Consider the following 19,393-nt stretch of genomic DNA (forward strand, 5'->3'; position numbering starts at 1 on the left):
TACTCATGTCATTACCATTGTTTTGATCGCTGCATTCATTACATATGCTTACAATAGTATGATCAAGGTTATGATGGCATGTCACTCCAGAAATTATCTTTGTTATCGTTTACTGCTCGGGACGAGCGAGAACTAAGCTTGGGGATGCTGATACGTCTCCGACGTATCGATAATTTCTTATGTTCCATGCCACATTATTGATGATATCTACATGTTTTATGCATACTTTATGTCATATTTATGCGTTTTCGGAACTAACCTATTGACGAGATGCCGAAGGGCGGTTCTTTGTTTTCTGCTGTTTTTTGTTTCAGAAATCCTAGTAAGGAAATATTCTCAGAATCGGACGAAATCAATGCCCAGCATCCTATTTTTCCATGAAGCTTCTAGAACACCCGAGAGCCGCCAGAGGGGGGCCACAGGCCCACCAAACAGTAGGCCGGCGCGGCCAAGGGGGGCCCGCGCCCCCCTGTTGTGTCGTCGCCTCGTTGACCTTCTGACGCCGCCTCTTCGCCTATATAAAGGTCCCTGACCTAAAACACGATACGGAAAAGAGCCACGGTACGAGAAACCTTCCAGAGCCGCCGCCATCGCGAAGCCAAGATGCGGGGGACGGGAGTCTCCGTTCGGCACGCCGCCGGGACGGGGAAGTGCCCCGGAAGGCTCCTCCATCGACACCACCGCCATCTTCACCAACGCTGCTTGTCTCCCATGAGGAGGGAGTAGTTCTCCATCGAGGCTCGGGGCTGTACCGGTAGCTATGTGGTTCATCTCTCTCCTATGTACGTCAATACAATAATCTCATGAGCTGCCTTACATGATTGAGATTCATATGATGATGATTGTAATCTAGATGTCATCATGCTAGTCAAGTGGATTTTACTTATGTGATCTCCAGGAGACTCCTTGTCCCACGTGTGTAAAGGTGACAGTGTGTGCACCGTGTGGGTCTCTTAGGCTATATTTCACAGAATACTTATTCACTATTATGAATGGCATAGTGAAGTGCTTATTTATATCTCTTTATGATTGCAATGTTTTTTTATCACAATTTATCTGTGTGCTACTCTAGTGATGTTATTAAAGTAGTTTATTCCTCCTGCACGGTGTAATGGTGACAGTGTGTGCATCGTGTAGTACTTGGCGTAGGCTATGATTGTGATCTCTTGTAGATTATGAAGTTAACTATTGCTATGATAGTATTGATGTGATCTATTCCTCCTTTCGTAGTGTGAAGGTGACGAGTGTGCATGCTATGTTAGTACTTGGTTTGGTTATGTTGATCCGTTATGCACTCTAAGGTTATTTAAATATGAACATTGAATATTGTGGAGCTTGTTAACTCCGGCATTGAGGGTTCGTGTAATCCTACACGGTTAGTGGTGTTCATCATCCAACAAGAGGGTGTAGAGTCTAGCATCTATCTATTTATTCTGTTATGTGATCAATGTTGAGAGTGTCCACTAGTGAAAGTATGATCCCTAGGCCTTGTTCCTAAATACTGCTATCACTCGCTTGTTTACTTGTTTTCTTGCATCTTTACTTCCTGCAATATTACTACCATCAACTGCACGCCAGACAAGCACTTTTACGGCGCCGTACTCTGCTCATATTCATTCATACCACTTGTATTTCACTATCTCTTCGCCGAACTAGTGCACCTATTAGGTGTGTTGGGGACACAAGAGACTTCTTGCTTTGTGGTTGCAGGGTTGATTGAGAGGAATATCTTTGACCTCTTCCTCCCTGAGTTCGATAAACCTTGGGTGATCCACTTAAGGGAAACTTGCTGCTGTTCTACAAACCTCTGCTCTTGGAGGCCCAACACTGTCTACAAGAATAGAAGCACCCGTAGACATCAGCCACTCGCACCTTTCCAGATACTAATGGGAAGCAAATCCGATGCACTAGCTACGGCCAAGCTTTGTACAGCCTCCCAGGTAGCAAACTGATCCCCAAGGAAGCATCAAAATGGTTCAGTATTTTCTTCCAAGGCCTGGACAATCCTCTCTTCTTCCCTTACACGGAATCTGAGAATTTTGATAACCCAGTCTCCTTCAGGCTAGACAGCTTTGCCGATGACACCAGCACCCGGCAATTATACTCCACCATGATCCGTCCCTGTTTCCTTCCAGTTGGCATGAGCACCTCAAACAGGATCATCAAACCTGGTTATGAGTCCTATCAGCCGGTCGTAGCAGCCCGGCAGTTTGGTCTTGGGCAGGTGTCTCCCCATTTCTTCCTCCATCACTTAACGAGAGCAGAGGCGACTTGCCCGATATCCTCACCGGTCGGAGGTGTTACTCTTTCTTTGATGCTCTAGCCATCCCAATCCCTAGCAACCTCTCTTTCACCTCGTCCACCGACGGTTTTGAGACCTGGTGGTCCATGTGGAAAACTCATGCCTTCAGGAGAGCTCTGGGACCGTTCTTTGAAACAACTCGATGCTGAATATAACATCCCTGCAGAACGGGGTACTACTATTCGCAAATTTCCTTGAAGTGGCTTATAATGACTTTTAATAACCTTGCTCTGTCTCTTTGCAGCAACAAGATGGTCCAGAACCTACACATGCTGACGGCTCCCTCTTTGAATTCTTCCCACCGGCTCCTATGGTCCTCTTCTGCAAAAACTCGCCACCCTTGAAAAAGGTTGTGATGCAGAGCCAGCCGATTCCCCCAAAATCGGCTTCCAAGAGCAAAGTATCTTTGGGGCCAGCTGCCCCCCGAGCCTCAACCCAGGCGAGAACGACGGTGAGGAAAGTAGCCACCAGGAAAACTTTGAAGCGCTGGAGCCCTTCTCCAGATCAGGAGAGCTTGCACGTACGTCGATCCATGCCTCGACTGATTTCATCTATCCTTATAGGCTCCTGCCAACATACTTGTGTTTACTAACTCTCCTTTTGTTATTATATAGGCCTCCACCGAAGACAACTCCAGCGAGGATACACCATCCAATCGAGGGGATTCGAGCTCGGACAACTCTGGGAAAATCACCACGCAGAGCCAGCCAGATTTGCCACCATCGGCTTCCAGGAAAAGGCCAGCTCCTGGACCTGTTGCCCCCCAAGCTCCAATCGAGGCGGGGCAGGGCGTGAGCACCAAAAGGGCTCGAAAGGAACCGCAAGCCCCTTCATCAAACCAAGAGGCTTCAAATGTAATTATCCTCCATACTCTCCCTGGCTCATCTTTCATGCTAATCCCTTGCTGCCCACATCGGCTAACCACCTCCTCCGCAGCCTGATGACACTTCTAGTGGAGGAGTCGAGGAAGTACAGATGCCCTCCGCAAACCTGGATCCAGTAATCTCTGAAGGTGCCGTTGATACGGTCGCCAACTTGGCCAAGCTCCCAGCAGAAGCACAAGAGCCGATTGCCTCATCATCGGCTGTCTCCCTGGTCTCAGGAGAGGTATACTTCTTTCGTTTGGCTTACCCTTCCCTTTTGCTGCATACTAACGCTGTTTCTGTTTGTCAGGGTTGTGACCTCTCGGGCTTGCTGGCGTTCGACCCTGAATCCATCGAACCAGCTCCTTCTACAGCATGCGATGAGCCACGACCCAGCGCTGTTCTACGCCAATTCCAGCGTCTCAAAGCCTTGCTTTCTTCCCCGATCGAGACGTTGGTCGAAGACCCGAGGAGGTGAAGAGCGTTCTTGAAGAAATCAAGCACCATCTCCCGGTAACGTTGCAGGTGAAACTCTGGCTAGTTGTGACTGCGTGCGTTTACGGGTCCAGGGTGAGGTTAGCTCGTCAGAGAATCAATCTACGCCACGCCCAACTTCCGTTGAAAGCCGATATTGCAGACAAATGTCAGCGGCTTAATTAGAAAAAGGCGGCCTTGGATGCCAAAACTGACACCTCTGTCAGCACCGCCGAACTTGAGACCTTGCGAAAGGAATTGGCGGACCTTGAAGAGAGGGTCCGGGCAACCAAACAGCTTATTTTCGATAAGGAAGCTCTTATTGCCCGCTCCCGAGAGGAAGCAGAAGGCCTCAAGGCTCAACTGAAAACTGATCTGGCAGAAATACGTGCCCTGAACAAACAGCTGGTGACGGGCGAGGACGAAGATGACGAAGCTGAGATCGCCGAAGTGGATCGTGTCCGTGCTGACGCCCTTCATGCCTTCGAGGCATTCCTTCAGTAGAGCCTCTCCATGTAACTTGATACCTGATCGTAACAGTTTGTACCTGTGCTTGTAACGGGTTTTTTTTTTCTAAAGTCGATGTCTGTGCACCGGCTGTACTTTGCGTCCTGCTGCTTTGTGTATTTTTTTTTACTGGCCGATTTCATGCATCGGCCCCCATGTTTCACTGTCCATCATCCCACATACTTGGGAAATATCTCTTGAGATGCTGGCCATTGACAACCACTGGGAACATACTTCATGACCTCGAATCTTACCCGTTTAGGTGCCCCCCCGAGCCGAATCTTTCAAGTAATTGAAGATATCGGCTCTCTAGTCATCCGATTCCAGGAACTGTACCTGAACATCGGCTCTACCTGCTAGCTCGATGCTGAACAATCAGACAAAACGTATGAGAGGATAATTTGGACCGATTGCTGGAATCGGCCTCCTTTTTCATTGCATTGCTCAATGAGGGTTTACAACTTATTGGTGCTCTACGACGACTACGTGACATGCTTGAGGTGGTATCATTGCTTTTTATTTTTTGGGGCCGATCGCAGGGATCGGCCTTGCCATGTACGTCCATTGACTTTAGTCTTGCTACTCTGTCAGGCCGGTGGATAAGACCAGCCTCACCCCATTTTTTGAAGCTTCGATGCGCTCACAGCCGTCCAAACTGACTCCAGAGATTGGCTCTTGGTCGTCTGCATCCCAAATATTCATGCCGACTAATGAGATCTCGATCGAGTCATCCGCATGAACGACCTCCACTTCATCTCCATCCCATTGTATCAGGCATTGGTGCATTGTGGATGGAATGCAGCAGTTGGCGTGAATCCAATCCCTCCCTAGCAGGACAGCGTAGGTGCTTTTGCTGTCGACGATGAAGAATGACATAGGGATGGTTTTTCGGCCCACGGTTAGATCCACGTTGAGCACACCTTGCGCTTCTGATGCTTGGCCGTTGAAATCGCTTAGTGTGACGTTGGTCTTGATCAGATCTGCATTAGAGCGTCGCAAACGCCGTAGCATGGAGTATGGCATTATATTGACTGCCGCTCCCGTATCAACCAACATCTTGTTGACAGGCTGCCCATTGATATAACATTTTAGGTACAGGGCCTTCAAATGTCTGTAGCTCTTCTCTCGTGGCTTTTCAAAGATAACTGGCCGTGGGTCGCAGTCAAACTGTGCTGCTGGCACTTCTTCAGTTCTTGGAGCGCAAAACTCCGACGGGAGTATGAACACCATGTTTGTGCCAGCCGATGCCTTCGCGTCGGCTTTTGCTTGTTTGGGGCGCCATTCTTTCTTTGGCGGATGTATCTCCATCTCCAAAGTCTGCTGAATTTTCACGGCCAGATCAGGCCGCGCCTTCCTCAACGTGTACAGGTACTGCGCCTCGGCTTCCTCCAGGTTACGTAGCCGCTGAACCCTGCGTTTTTGGGAATGACTGAGTCCATCAGGGCACCACCTTGGCCGGTGGTATCTATCTTCTTCTTCTTCTTCTGAATCCTCGAAGTCTTCCTCTCGAGATGACTCAGCCCGGCGGTTCTGAGATGGGAGAGGTCCTAGACGCTTGAACACTGAAACCTCATTTGTGCCCTTCTTCTGCTGTCTACACTCCGGGCAGTTGTCGATTGTAGGCAATCGGCTCATTCCTGAGTCCCAGTAGTGCTTAAAGAAAGGACAATCCCAGTGTCTGTCCATGTCTTCCTGCTCTCTTGACTTCTCCTTAGCGTAGTGCTCATATCTTTCGTCGTTTCTATCATACCAACGATATTTTCTGCTGTCAACATCAGACCGACGATATCTTTCGTCATCTGCGTCGTACCGCTGGCGTCGGTCGTACTGACGCTCATATTTGTTAAGGAGATGCGCGGAGAGTGGTCGTTGGTACCGCACGTTTCTCACTTGTTCCTCGGTGAGGTACCGTCTATCATCATATCGGGGCCGGTCGCGTGGATCGGCTTCCTTCTTATCCTTGCCACGGGAGTGACCGATTTCTTCTTCACCCTTATCATGGCAGTCTACAGGCCCTGCCATGTTAATATTGAAAGAGAAACCTGGCTCGCACCACGTGGAGTGATTGAGTTCCACCATGTTGACGCCAGGAAACGGGTGCGTGTCTACTTTTATGGCAAACTGACCGAGGATCAGACGGCCCTGTTCTATCGCCATTTGGATCTACCGACGCAACTCTTTGCAGTCATTGGTGGCATGGGTGAACGAGTGATGCCACTTGCAGTACGGTCTCCCGTTCATTTCTTGCGCCGTAGGGATTTTATGGCCTTCGGGTAACTTCAGCTGTTTTTCCTTAAGCGATAAATCGAATATCTGCTCAGCTTTGCTTATATCAAAGTCAAACCCTTTTGCAGGCCCTTGTTGTTTCACCCATTTGCAGGACACGGGAGCTGCCCCCCGAGCCCATTCAGCCACGGCTACCTCCTGGTCTTCTGCAAAGTCCTCAACATCTTCTGCCTCGACCAAGCCTATCGGGCGTTTGAACTTGTCTTGGTACAATTCTGGGTGGCGCTGCTCGTACAATGTTAATTTCCGAACCATGTGCGCCAGTGAATTGTATTCCACTTGGAAAGCCAGATCCTTAATCGGCGCTGCGAGGCCCAATGCTGCCAGATCGACTGCTTCTTTCTCAGATAAACGAGCCGAATAACATCGGTTCTTGACAGTCCTGAAACGCTGAATGTATTCCGACACCGTTTCTCCCCGCTTCTGCCGCACCTGCGCCAGATCGACGATGCCGGCCTCGGTAGCTTCTGAGTGATATTGAACGTGAAACTGCTCTTCCAACTGCTTCCACGTCCGAACTGAATCTGGTGGCAACGAGGTGTACCACCCAAAAGCTGGTCCTGTGAGAGACTGCGCGAAAAACCTTACACGCAACGGGTCTGATGCTGAAATCATGCCCAACTGTGCTAAATATCGGCTCACATGCTCAATTGAGCTAGACCCTTCTGATCCACTGAACTTTGAGAACTCAGGGAGCCGATACTTGGGCGGCAGCGGGATCAGATCGTATTCGTTGGGATACGGCTTGGAATAGCCGATTGTTCTCCTCTTTGGCAGGATACCGAACTAGTCTCTCAAGATCGTAGTGATTTGTTCCATGGTATGAGCTGCAGGGGTTGAGCTTTCATGACTCGTTCCGGTGGCATATTTAGCTAGCCACGCCTGTTTATCGGCATCTGCTCCAGAGCTCCCTCCTGCTGCAATCTGGTTCGTGCGCGCCCAATTATTGCAGTCCGGCACGTATGTGCACACATATCCATGTGGGATCTCTTTAGGTGGCTCATACAGGAATTGGTAATCGCCAGGATCACCTCCAACCTTGTAGACGACGTATGCCGGTGAACCCTGTGGCTCTGGAGCCGCAAGCGTGAATGGCGATTGCGGTCCGGTGTGGAACGGTCTTTCTCCCTGGTGAGTTCCTAGGGCAGGCCCCGACGGGAGTACTCGATGCTTCATGATTTCCTGAACCACACGAACCGCAATACGCTCCAAAGTGTTCACCAGGCTCTCAGAATGACGGTGTAGAGAATGAGCCACCATGTAATTAACTTCCTGGCGCAGAGCTCTAATGCGTTCCTCCGAAGGGAGAGACAGATCTACTTCATCGAGAACGCCTTCGGGTGAGAATCCCTTAAACCTAATGCCATGTGTACGGGTCCTTTCGAAAGAGCCGATGAGATCGGCTTCGAAGACAGCTTTAAGCTCATCATATTTCTTCTTGTGATCTTCGAGCGGATCTTCGTACTTGGTCGGTTCGTCCGACATCTCAGCTGCAGATGTTGACGTAGTTGCTTTAGAAGGTCCCACCGGGCGTGCCAGAATGTGTTGCCTGCCAAAACCCACCGGCGAGCAGCGACGAGCAACACGGAGAGCCGGGAGGCTCCCAGGACTGCTGGTGGGCCCTGGTCCCTCGGGCGACGGCCCGCAATGCTCCGGCACACGTCCTGACGGTTGCAAAGGCGTGCCACCTGACCTATACCGGGTCAGGAAGGTGTTGGATTGCTTCGATTAGTTTCTTGCATGGCAGACACGTAAACATTAAATGAGCCTCGATCGGCTCTTAGGTTACCCTGCGAATCGGCTCAAAGAGCCGATTAACCCATGGTTCATATTGGATCTATGACAACATGGGTTTCCTGCTTTATCAAAACCAAGTTAAATCGATCTACGACAGTTTAGGGCTTTCACCGCATAACCGGAACGTCCTACACGTAGTTGAGCCCGGCAGATACGAAAGATAACGGAAAACTAGTCCTAGAGGAGGCCTAAAAACCAACGTGGAGTCGATTCCCGGAACATCCCTTCTAAGATCGGCAAACCATACCTTACGCACTACTGGATCATTCAACCCGTTTGCAAGGCCTAACCATGCGGATATCAAACTAATCCTTGAAGAACAAGGAACAACTATAACAGATCAGATCTACTAAATAAATATGAAGCAAGGTGCTGCCCTTACACCTAAGATAGGTGTAAAGGCAGCTAGATATCGAGGGGCAGCATAGCTAAGCAAACATATTCAGAAAAACATCGATGCAAGCCCCAAAATATCTATGATAAGGGTGTTACTCGCCATCAACAAGGCTTCAGTACGAGCAACACCAGATAACGAATAAATCAATACTGCCTAGATGCGATCTAGGCAGCATGATGCTTACCCGGAAGAAACCCTCGAAACAAGGGGTGGCGATGCGCCTAGATTGTGTTTGTTGTGAACGTGATCGTCCTCCTTTCTCAATAACCCTAGGTACATATTTATAGTCCGGGACTTTCTATCTTTGGAATAAACCTAGTCGTATACGACCAAACTCTATCTCTTAATTCTAAACTAAGATGCGATCTACCATAATGTACAAATATACGGGCAATCTAGCCCAAACTCTCGCACGAGGCCGATTCAGAGACACTTCATATACATATCCTCTAAGCCCATCTTAATTACGGTCCATCTTCTGATTTGGCCAAAATCTGGTGATAACAGGTTTTCAAAAAAATAAAATTAAATCTAACAGTGAAGGGAGCATTGGTGCCCATTTGGACATTTTTCCTTTTTTAGGTTCTTCTTTTTTTGGGGTATGTACATCCGTACTTTTTTTTGGGGAGGCTGAATAATTGTTTTTCCTCACGAATACATTTTTCCTTTATGGAAAAAATTGGGTCGCGACAGACCGCTTCTCCTCCAATCCAATAATGCAGATGGATCGATCGATCCACAGACGCAGTCTCACTCTCACACTCTCAGTAGCAGGAATGGCATGATTGCACGCTCCAGCGATCCGACGGGCACTCCCCGCATGGCAGCTGCCGCGCGCAGGCAAGGATCGCCATCGACTGACCGACGTCTGTCCTTGCTTCCCGGCGTTGGCAACGAGGATTCATTTCCGATCGATCCACATCCACTCCCGCTCTGCTCCCACAGAGTGTCACATCAGTCATCCGTCACCCTCTCTCAGCTCCCTGCCACTGCCATCTCCCTTCGTCTGGTCCTCGTGCCCAGCGACGCAGTTCACGCGCCAATCGCAGACACTGAAGCCGCACATGCCCTCTAGGGATCGTATCGTTGCCCTTTGCAGCACCTACCTCGCTGATCACTTTGTTTGTCCCCTTTTCATCCCAGTAAAACATTCAACCTTGTACTACCCTGCTCTTCTTATCTGAATCTTTACCAACAGCACTGCACATTTTACCAGAGCGTTGACACGAGGCGGCTCCTCGTTTTAACCCGGCAGCAGGCTCGGTCACTCGCTGTTAACTGTCCCTCTTAAGTAGGCACAGCCTGCTCGACAGCGCACAGCCCGAGCTCGCATTCAATTCCTTCGGGCCACCGCGCGCTTCTCCATATCACCCGGCCGGCCGCCCTCCTACTCCACCACCTCACTATACGTGGCGCTTCTCCGACGAGCAGGCAGATGAGCCGCGCGCACCAGCAGCCGGGCGGAGCCGGGAAGCTCAAGCCGACGCCGCGGGCGCTCTTCTCCTGCGGCATCTTCAGCACCTGCACGCACCCGGCGCTCAGCCCCACCGCCACGCCCAACAACAATGTCGCCCTGGGCAACGGCGGCGGTGCTCTCAAGGGTGGTGGAGGCGGGTCGGCCACCCCCTGCACCGACGGCACAGCCTCGCCGCTGGCGGAGGCGGTCGCGGCTGCCGCGCTGCCGTCGCCGCCGCAGTGGTACCAGAAGCAGAAGGCGGTGCAGGGGGTTAATAGTAACGGTAACGGCGCCGGGCCGTCGTCGTCATCCTCGTCCTCCTCCAGCTCCGCGTCCCAGAGCTTCACGCAGTGGCGGCTGCCCGTGCACCACCCGCCGCACGCCTCCGCGTCGGCGGCCGGGAAAGTGCCCGTCGGGGCCGACCACGCGCTCATGATGAGCGCGGAGGAGAAGTTCGCGGCCGGGGAGGTGGTTGCCGCGCTCCGGGCCGTGGAGCGGGAGATGGAGGCCGCGGCCTCTCCAAAAGCTGTCCCCGCGGGCGTCGTGGCGGGGGTGGTGGCAGCAGTTCGCGAGCCGGCGACGGCCAGGCTGGCGGCGAAGGTGCTGCTCGTCGTCCTCCTAGAAGAAGGGAACCGGGAGGCGGCTCTCGACGCGGGCGCGGCGTCGGCGGCCGTGGAGGCCGTGGCGGCGTCCGGCCCCGCGGGCGCCACGGCGGAGCGCGCGCTGGCGTCGCTGGAGCTGCTGTGCACGGCGGCCGGCGGCGCCGCGGCGGTGAGGAGGGAGGCGCTGGCCGCGCCGGTGCTCGCGCGTGCCGTCGAGGGAATGTCCGGGCGCGGACGGGAGTGCGCCATCGGCGTCCTCGCGGCAATCTACGGCGGAAGCGGCACCGAGCAGGGCGCGTCCCCGCCGCCCCCGGAGGTGGTGAAGGCGGTGGTGGGGGCGATGCAGGGGGAGTGCAGCGCGCGCGGGCGGCGCAAGGGCGCGCAGCTGCTCCGCGCGCTCCAGGAGAACGGCTGCCTCGGCCTCGCCTGGGACGGCGTCGGCGGCTCCTGACACGCACGCCGGCCGACGAGGTCTCTCTCAGTCCAGCTCACTCACTCACTACTGTGCTCTACTCCACTCCAGATCACAGGCTCAAGAAGAAGCGGGACCCGCTAGCAGCGACCGGACAGTGAGCACAGTGGATCGCTGGATCGGATTTGGTGGCATGGCGGGCCGGCCGGGCTGCAAGTTGTTGGTTTAGCGGTAGCGATAATGGTGGACTCAAGGCCCCCAGGCAGCTATTGCAGTGGTGTCAGTCGCCCCTGTAGGCTCCGATGATTTGTACCAACTAATTCAGTGAGATCTGTCCCCATGCTGCATCATGAGCCCACTACTTTTCCACATCTTTACATCACCACATCAAAATCCATCTGCCGGTAAAAGAATTTCAGGGCCCAGCTGACCTGCTTTAGGCAACGTATGTCTAGCTGAATGAACTGTATCTTGCGTATGCAGTCTCGATCTGTACCAGTGTTTTCAGCAGATGAGTTTGAGCTACAGCTCAAGCCAAACATTGCAGACTTGCAGTACAGCATCTCCAGTCGCGTCCCTCAAAGCGTCCCTCAAAGCGTCCCCCAAAGGGATTTGGGGCGCGCCGGACAGAAAATGCGTTCCAGCCGCGTCCCTGTGGTGACCCTGCATACCACTGCATGTTGTAGTATGCCAGTCGTTGATATAACATTCGCGAAGTACCATTCCGCAAATATTACATCCCTCAGAGTAGTACAACAGAACATAGCAAGGTCCATAACTCATTCACATATTATTACAATCATCATACACCAGTCGTCTCGGAGCTCCTCTTGGGTCCTAAGAGGATAACTCCTGGGTTCGAGGCGAACCCAACTTAACTTACAATACCATTGTCTCATTAAACTAAACATTTATTTAATCGAGCAGCTCTGTAGTAAGAGTTTGTCGCTGCTCGGCTACTACTACTCCTCGGATATCTCTAGGCTTGTTCTCCTCCGGAAGCCTCCCGGATCCGTAGACGATGATGTAGTCTACGCCTTCCACTCCTCCTGAGAGGTCTGGTTCCTCGTAGCCGATGATCTCGGCTCCATCATTGCTGTCGTAGTCCTCCTCCAGACGGTTCAGACAATCTAAGCATGGGTTTTAAGAGTGGTATGAGTACGAGCGTACTCAACAAGTTCCTTATAGATAAGAGGTGTTTAATGCACTAGCTACGATATTAGACCAGAAAGTCTAATACCAATGCAAGTTTTGATAAACATTTCTTCAAGAGATTGCTTTTATTTCAAAGAGCTATGTCCGTCGGCCTTCACCGGTTTACTAGAACTTCATGGAGCTCCTTTCCGGCCGCGTTCGCAGTTCCTCAATCCGGAACGGGGAGTGACGAGTCACGGTTTGTTACACTCTGCGAGAGGGTGTTGCTTTACCCATAAGAGATCTTAACCTTGGTGCCAACCGGGCAGCTTTCCCGTCCACACTTCCTTCGGTGTGAGGCCCGGTATAAGGTCTAGCCAATCATGTTCCTCCGCTACCTCGAACACCCACCCTTTGTTGCATACCCCGACCCCGGGTCCTCGTCGGTCCCATTATTCCCGTAATTTCGGGGTGGACCCCGACCACGACAACGGTTTGGGACTCGTTAACCAAACTCCTTCGCCGGTAGCTGCAACCCATCATAGACCACATTACCGTGGGGAATTAGAAGGGGATCCCCACCCTCAAGTTGTTCGCAAGCGACAACCGCTACGGTAAGCAACGACTATACCGTGGGGAATTAGAAGGGCTCCCCACCCTCAAGTTGCTCCGCAAGACACAAACTGCTACGGTAAGCGCATCCGTTGATGAACGAGAGGTGGAAACACTTTTGACTACTCCGTCCCACTCCGGATCTTATGGTTAACACGGGTATTACGGCACAAGAATCACTGGCGACATTTGTTATTTAATCCTAGATGGTTACAAACCCTTGCAATGGAACCTCCACCATATCAACACAATCCATGGTTCCATTGCCCACCACATAGTCATATTCATAGTTATGAAAATAGTGGTTTTGGTTTTTATGCAATAGTGATAATCATAGTACTTTGCAAGTAATTTGATAAAGATACTCAAATGACATGAGCAAGTGATGAACTTGCCTGAACACTGCAAAGTTCTGCAGTTGGAAGGTATGGACTGACCCTTGTCCTCTTGTTCTGAAAAATAGCATCATTGTCCGATAAGGGCAATGGTTAAAGAAGCAATTTATGCATGATTCCATTTTTAGGGTTTGTTCCCCCTTAGGCATCGTTATTAATTCATGTAAGAGGTTAATACTAAGAATAATTTGGGGATACTTGATTTAAAGTAAAATACAACCTTGAAATGTTGTCAAGGTGTTTTTAGAGTCCAAATGAATTTATGGACTTGTTTTCATTATTGAAAATAACATGTGTGATTTAAATGATTATTAATTCATCAAATTTGAACTTATTCTAGTTTATCTCCAAAAATTCCATTTCATATTTTATTATGATAGAGAATTTTATTACGGGTGGTTTTCATATTTTTCATTATTTTTTTAGAGCTATTAATAATTTTCTATGATTATTCAAAGTTTCGGCATTTTTATTTGTTTGTGGAAAGACAAAAACACCCCGGGCCCACTGTCGGTGCAACCCGGTGGGTTAGGTCGAGCCGACCGGCTCGGTCCGGCTCGACCAGCCCCACTCCGCTCTCTTCTCCGCACGCGCGAACGAACCCTAACCCTAACCTGCTCTGGCGACCTGCGTCGCCTCCGCCGTCGCCGCTCGATTCCGGCGAGGTTCGCCGGACTTGGCCCCCGCCGTGGTGCGCAATCAACGCGCCACACGACGGCGGTCAATCCTATCCGTGTCGATCTGACGCGGGCGACCTGCTGCTCTCGGTCTCGTCCCCGCCTGGTGCTAGGGTTACGGGATCCGTTCGATCTCGCCGTTCCTGGCGCTCCTGGTGCTTGGACTCCGCCCTGGCTTCGCCGCCGTGGTGCGGGCGGTGCCGTGGCGTCGCCATGGCCAGGCTTGGCTTGGCGCCGCCGCGCTCTGGCGCGTGCCGCCGTGGCCGCCATGGCCGCGCCTATCTGCTCGACCACGGTAAGTGTTCCGCCACCCTCTTTCTCCTGTGCCTCTCTTCTTCCTCCTCCAGTATCCCTGGCCATGACCTCCCTCCTTGTGGAGGTGCTGGCCGTGCTCAGCTGCTGCGCTGTTGCTGTGAATCTGCGATGCTTAGCTTACTGCTGTCGCCATAGATCCTAGCTTGCTGTGTCTGTGTCTTGTTCTTGCTCTACGATTAAGCGTATCTTGCTTACTATCTTGTGATTACCATGCTTCAGTGCTTCCTGGCTTTTTCTATTCATTGTAATCTCCGATTGTGGCCCTCCTGTGATTGCTCATGAGCATCCGGTGATGCTCATGGCCTACTTGGCATGCTTCTATTCATTTTCTTGTTACTAGAGCATTCTGTGTGTGCTTAATTCTGTCTCGACTTGATTGTGATGGTTAATCCTTGCATACTTGCAAGTACCGGTGCCTTTGAGCTAGTTCATTTAGTTCGGATTCATGATTATGCTCCATTGAGTGTATCTTGTTAGCTTAGCGAGTGTGATTCGGTGATGGATTGACATGTGCTTTTCTTGTATATTGTGATCCTTTGGTTCATCAAGCCTTTGATGTGCTTCTGGATACAATTATAAAGCCTGATGCTCTTATCTGTGATGCAATTGTTCAGTTATTTAATTATCTGTTCATGTGTGAATTGCTTAGAATGAGTTCTAGCATGCAGTAGCATGCTCTAGCAAGCTTCTGGTGATCATATGATCACCAGTTGCTTGTAAAAGCTGCTCTTTGGTGTCTGTGGCTCACTGTTGCTCACTCTGTGCTTGTGTGTGTATCACACAGGCTTAACCTGGTGTGTATTGTTGTTGGCTTATACAACTGCTGTTGCTTGCACTTGATCCATTGGATCATTGCAAAGCCACAGGTGCTTTTATTTATTTGTTTTGTTCACTTATCCGTGTTGCCTGAATTTTACTTGAAGTGGATAAGTGATGTGAGCTGCTTGTGCGGTTGTGATCATCTAATTAATTGTGACGAGGGCTAGATGGATGCCAACTCTCGGTTGAGTACCCTAGCCCTATACTTGAATCCAAATGGATAATGAGGTATAGGTTCTTGTGCTTGGCTCGGGGTTGAGGTGGCCACTGACGGCACTTGTGTTCTTGTCCTGGTTGCTCCCTTATCCGTGATTTGCCATGATTTGTGTTGGCTGGTGGAATGGAATAGTTGTTCATCGGCTTGATCCAATCTTGGACTACCGGTGGCTTTTGGTGTTGAGAAATTTATATAGACAAGGATTTGTCTATAGTCGATGGCCTAGCTAGGTCTGTAGGTGCTTAGTGTGTGGATTAGGCTAGCTATGGTTTCATTCTTGGCTGGATTTCTCTAGTTATGCATGGATTTGCATAGCTGTTGTTCCCATAGGATGTTTACCTAGTGGCCTTACCCATCTATGCTTGCACCAAATGGCTTGGTAGCCAGATGATGATACACACAGGGTATTCTACCCTTCTGTGCTTCAGTGATGCATTGTATGCTTAATTATGAGCAAGAGATGATCTTGCTCAGGCTTTTGTGTGGTATACCTCACTCCAGCTCCTAGATTGTTTGTTGGTGTAGAGGATTGCTTCTGGGTTGCTCTTGTGATTGATTTACTTGCCCTGCTCCTCCTGGTGATCTTGTTTGGATTTAATGGTGAGATTGAGCAAATGGAACAGCACTGGCTGTTCCCCTTGTTCAAGCTGTTCTTGATGTTCTTGGTAACTTACCCCTTCAGCCTGTCGATGGATGAGCAAATGACTAGGGTTTGAGCACTGAAAAGGTTATATATGTTGCTCGCTATACTCTCCCTGGTCGACGACTTGGCTCTGGTCACTTTGGTGACTCACGATCTTGTGTGTGTCTTTGTGCCACATGCACAAGCGATGCTCAGGTGTTGAGCATGCACACCGATGTGTGAGCTGCTTGTGTGTACGTGTGAGCCGGATCCTGTGAACTTGGCTTTGGAGAGGATCGGCTCGGCGGAGCTGTGATATTATCCACCATTTTAACTTCTTTTCTAATGCGCAAGTGGCTTTGCCACTTGGCATAATTTCTTCTTCTTCTTTGTGATTTTGTGCAGGGATCAAGAATGGCTCAAAATGGACTTGGAATTCATCAAGTTCAAGATCAAATGAAGCTGATCTTGTAGAATTTAGTCTAGGCTCATTAAATTGTAATTTTTCTTTATTTTTTTCTTTCTTCAATTCTGCCCATTTATGTAATGTGTTATAATTCATTTATTTCCATTATGAATTATGTAAAGACAATGTATCTTGTGTGTTATTCAATAAAGCTCAATGTTTTCCCTAATGAGCTCTACTTTATTATAATTGTTCATCTTGTTTATTATTGATCATTTACTTAATGAATTTCCTCAATTGAATTATTTAAGGTAATTATTTAATGTTTGAATTTGAAATTCAAATTCAACCTTGGTTTGAATTCAACCATGTCTCATCATTTAGAATTCAATCAAGCAAACTCTCCCCTCTCATCTCAAAACCCTAACTAGTGAAGAGAAATGCAAGTTTGTCGCACTCTCGAAACCCTAACCCTGTAAGGTGTCGAGAGAGAAACTTGTCCCCCTTCGATGCAGTTTTTGTTTAAAAGCGCGAAATTTCCCCAGAATTTACTATGCAATGCACATCCCTTTCTAAAATCTACCCCTCGATCGTCTCTAAACCTGGGATATTACAGCCTTTCCCCCTTAAAGAAAACTTCGTCCCGAAGTTGTGGTTGTAATACACGAACGGCTCGGGGTATGTTTTCCTCGGGTCTTCCTCTTTTTCCCAGGTGGCTTCCCTCTCGGGATGATGCTTCCATTGTATCTTGCAATACTTGATCGCCTTGTTTCTGAGTTGTTTCCAGCTCTCCTCGAGAATCTTGGCTGGCTTCTCGATGTACGTCAGATCTGGTTGTAACTCAAGCTCATCATGTGATATTGGTTCATCTGGGGTCTTCAAACATTTCCGAAGTTGTGAAACATGGAATACATTGTGAACTTGAGCTAACCTTCCCGGTAAATCCAACTCAAAGGCTAAACCTCGATTCTGACTCAGTATCTTGAAAGGTCCTATATATCTTGGACTGAGTTTCCCTTTTACTCCAAACCTCTGGAGTCCTTTCATCGGGCTTACCTTAAGATAAACCATGTCTCCAACTTGTGGCTCCCATGTCCTTCTCTTCTGATCAGCGTAACTCTTTTGCCGACTCTGGGCTATCTTGAGCTCTGTCTCCGATAATGTCAATGATTTGTTGTTTTTCCTTGACATAATCAGGGTTGAACTCTTTGCTTGCTCCGGCTTCATACCAACATATTGGTGATCTACACTTCCTCCCATACAGAGCTTCAAATGGTGCCATCTTGATGCTGCTTTGATAACTATTGTTATATGAAAACTCTGCTAAAGGTAGATGCTCCTCCCATGATCCTCCGAAGTCTAGGGTACAAGCCCTAAGCATATCTTCTAAGATCTGGTTGGTTCTCTCAGTTTGTCCACCGGTTTGTGGATGATAAGCGGTACTATAGTCCAACTTGGATCCTAAAGCTTCGTGAAGTTGCTTCCAAAATGCTGATGTGAACACGGATCCTCGATCCGATACGATCTTCTTTGGCACTCCATGCTTACTTACGATCTCTTTGATGTAAAGATCGATAAGTTTCTCTCCTTTATCCTGCTGGTTTACCGCTAAGAAGTGTGCACTTTTCGTCAACCGGTCCACGATTACCCATATCATGTCCTTCTTTTTATTGGTCATGGGTAGTCCGGTGATGAAATCCATCCCTATTTCCTCCCATTTCCACTCTGGAATAGGTAAAGGTTGTAACTTCCCTGCCGGACTCTGGTGTTCTGCTTTCACTCGTTGACAGGTATGGCATTCTGCCACATATTGTGCTATCTCCCTTTTCATGTTATTCCACCAGAATAGTTCCTTTAGATCCATGTACATCTTTGTACTTCCCGGATGTATAGAATATGGTGTTTGATGAGCTTCCCGGAGTATTACTTCCTTAATTTCAGCAATATCCGGAACGCAAATCCTCTTCTGGAACCACAAAGATCCAGACTCTCCTCGGTGAAATTCTGATGGTCTTCCCTCATCTATTCTCCTCATCTCCTCTACAATGAATGGATCGTCCATCTGACCCATCATTATCTCATTCTTCAAGTTAACATTCAGTTCATCGGCTACTTGCAACGCCGATAATCCTTCATGGGCTTCCTTCTCCCAAAGTTGTATTTGGGCTTGGCTTATTTCCTTCCTCAACTCCGGTGATATTTCTTGTTCCACTCCCCGGTACTCTTTCTACTCAGGGCGTCTGCTACAACATTAGCCTTCCCTGGTGTGTAATTGATTGTCAGATCATAATCCTTAATCAATTCTAGCCATCTTTTTTGTCTCATGTTGAGTTCCTTCTGAGTGAAGAAATATTTGAGGCTTTTATGATCTGTATAGAGCTCACACTTAGCTCCATAGAGAAAATGTCTCCAAGTTTTTAATGCAAATACGACCGCTGCTAATTCCAAGTCATGTGTTGGATAGTTCACTTCATGAGGTCTGAGTTGCCTCGATCCGTAGGATATCACTTTCCGATCTTGCATGAGTACGCAACCCAATCCATGCTTGGATGCGTCACAATACACGGTGTAATCCTTGCCAACTTCCGGAACTGCTAACACCGGTGCTGTGGTGAGTTTCTCCTTCAGAGTTTGAAAACTCTTCTCACACTCCTCTGACCACACGAATGGTGTGTTCTTCCTTAGCAACTTTGTCATAGGTCCTGCTATCTTAGAGAATCCTTCAATGAATCTCCGATAGTATCCTGCCATTCCAAGGAATCCTCGGATTTCCTTGACAGTCTTGGGTGCTTCCCATTCTAGAACTGCTGCTACCTTGCTCGGGTTAACAGCGATTCCATCTTTGCTAATGACATGACCAAGAAATTCCACTTGATCTAGCCAAAATTCACACTTGCTGAATTTGGCGTAGAGTTGGTGTTCCCTTAGTGTTTGCAACACTAACCTCAAATGTTCGGCATGTTCTGCCTTGTTCTTGGAGTATATCAGAATATCATCGATGAATACGATGACAAACTTGTCTAGATATGGCATGAAGATCTTATTCATGAGATTCATGAATATTGCTGGGGCATTGGTTAATCCAAAAGGTACTACAAGG

The 19,393-nt window shown here is 49.2% G+C and overlaps 1 protein-coding gene across 1 annotated transcript; it reads left to right on the top strand.

Annotated features, from left to right (window-relative positions):
• The first annotated feature begins 10,061 nt into the window (after window positions 1-10,061).
• On the top strand, window positions 10,062-11,424 carry LOC124706663 (ankyrin repeat and KH domain-containing protein mask). The gene has a single exon (XM_047238337.1). It carries the CDS (start codon window positions 10,062-10,064, stop codon window positions 11,133-11,135), a length of 1,074 nt encoding a protein of 357 aa, XP_047094293.1. The 3' UTR covers window positions 11,136-11,424.
• The last annotated feature ends 7,969 nt before the right edge of the window (window positions 11,425-19,393 follow it).

The sequence above is a fragment of the Lolium rigidum genome, chromosome 4, assembly GCF_022539505.1.
Source record: "Lolium rigidum isolate FL_2022 chromosome 4, APGP_CSIRO_Lrig_0.1, whole genome shotgun sequence".
Classification (NCBI taxonomy): Eukaryota; Viridiplantae; Streptophyta; class Magnoliopsida; order Poales; family Poaceae; genus Lolium; species Lolium rigidum.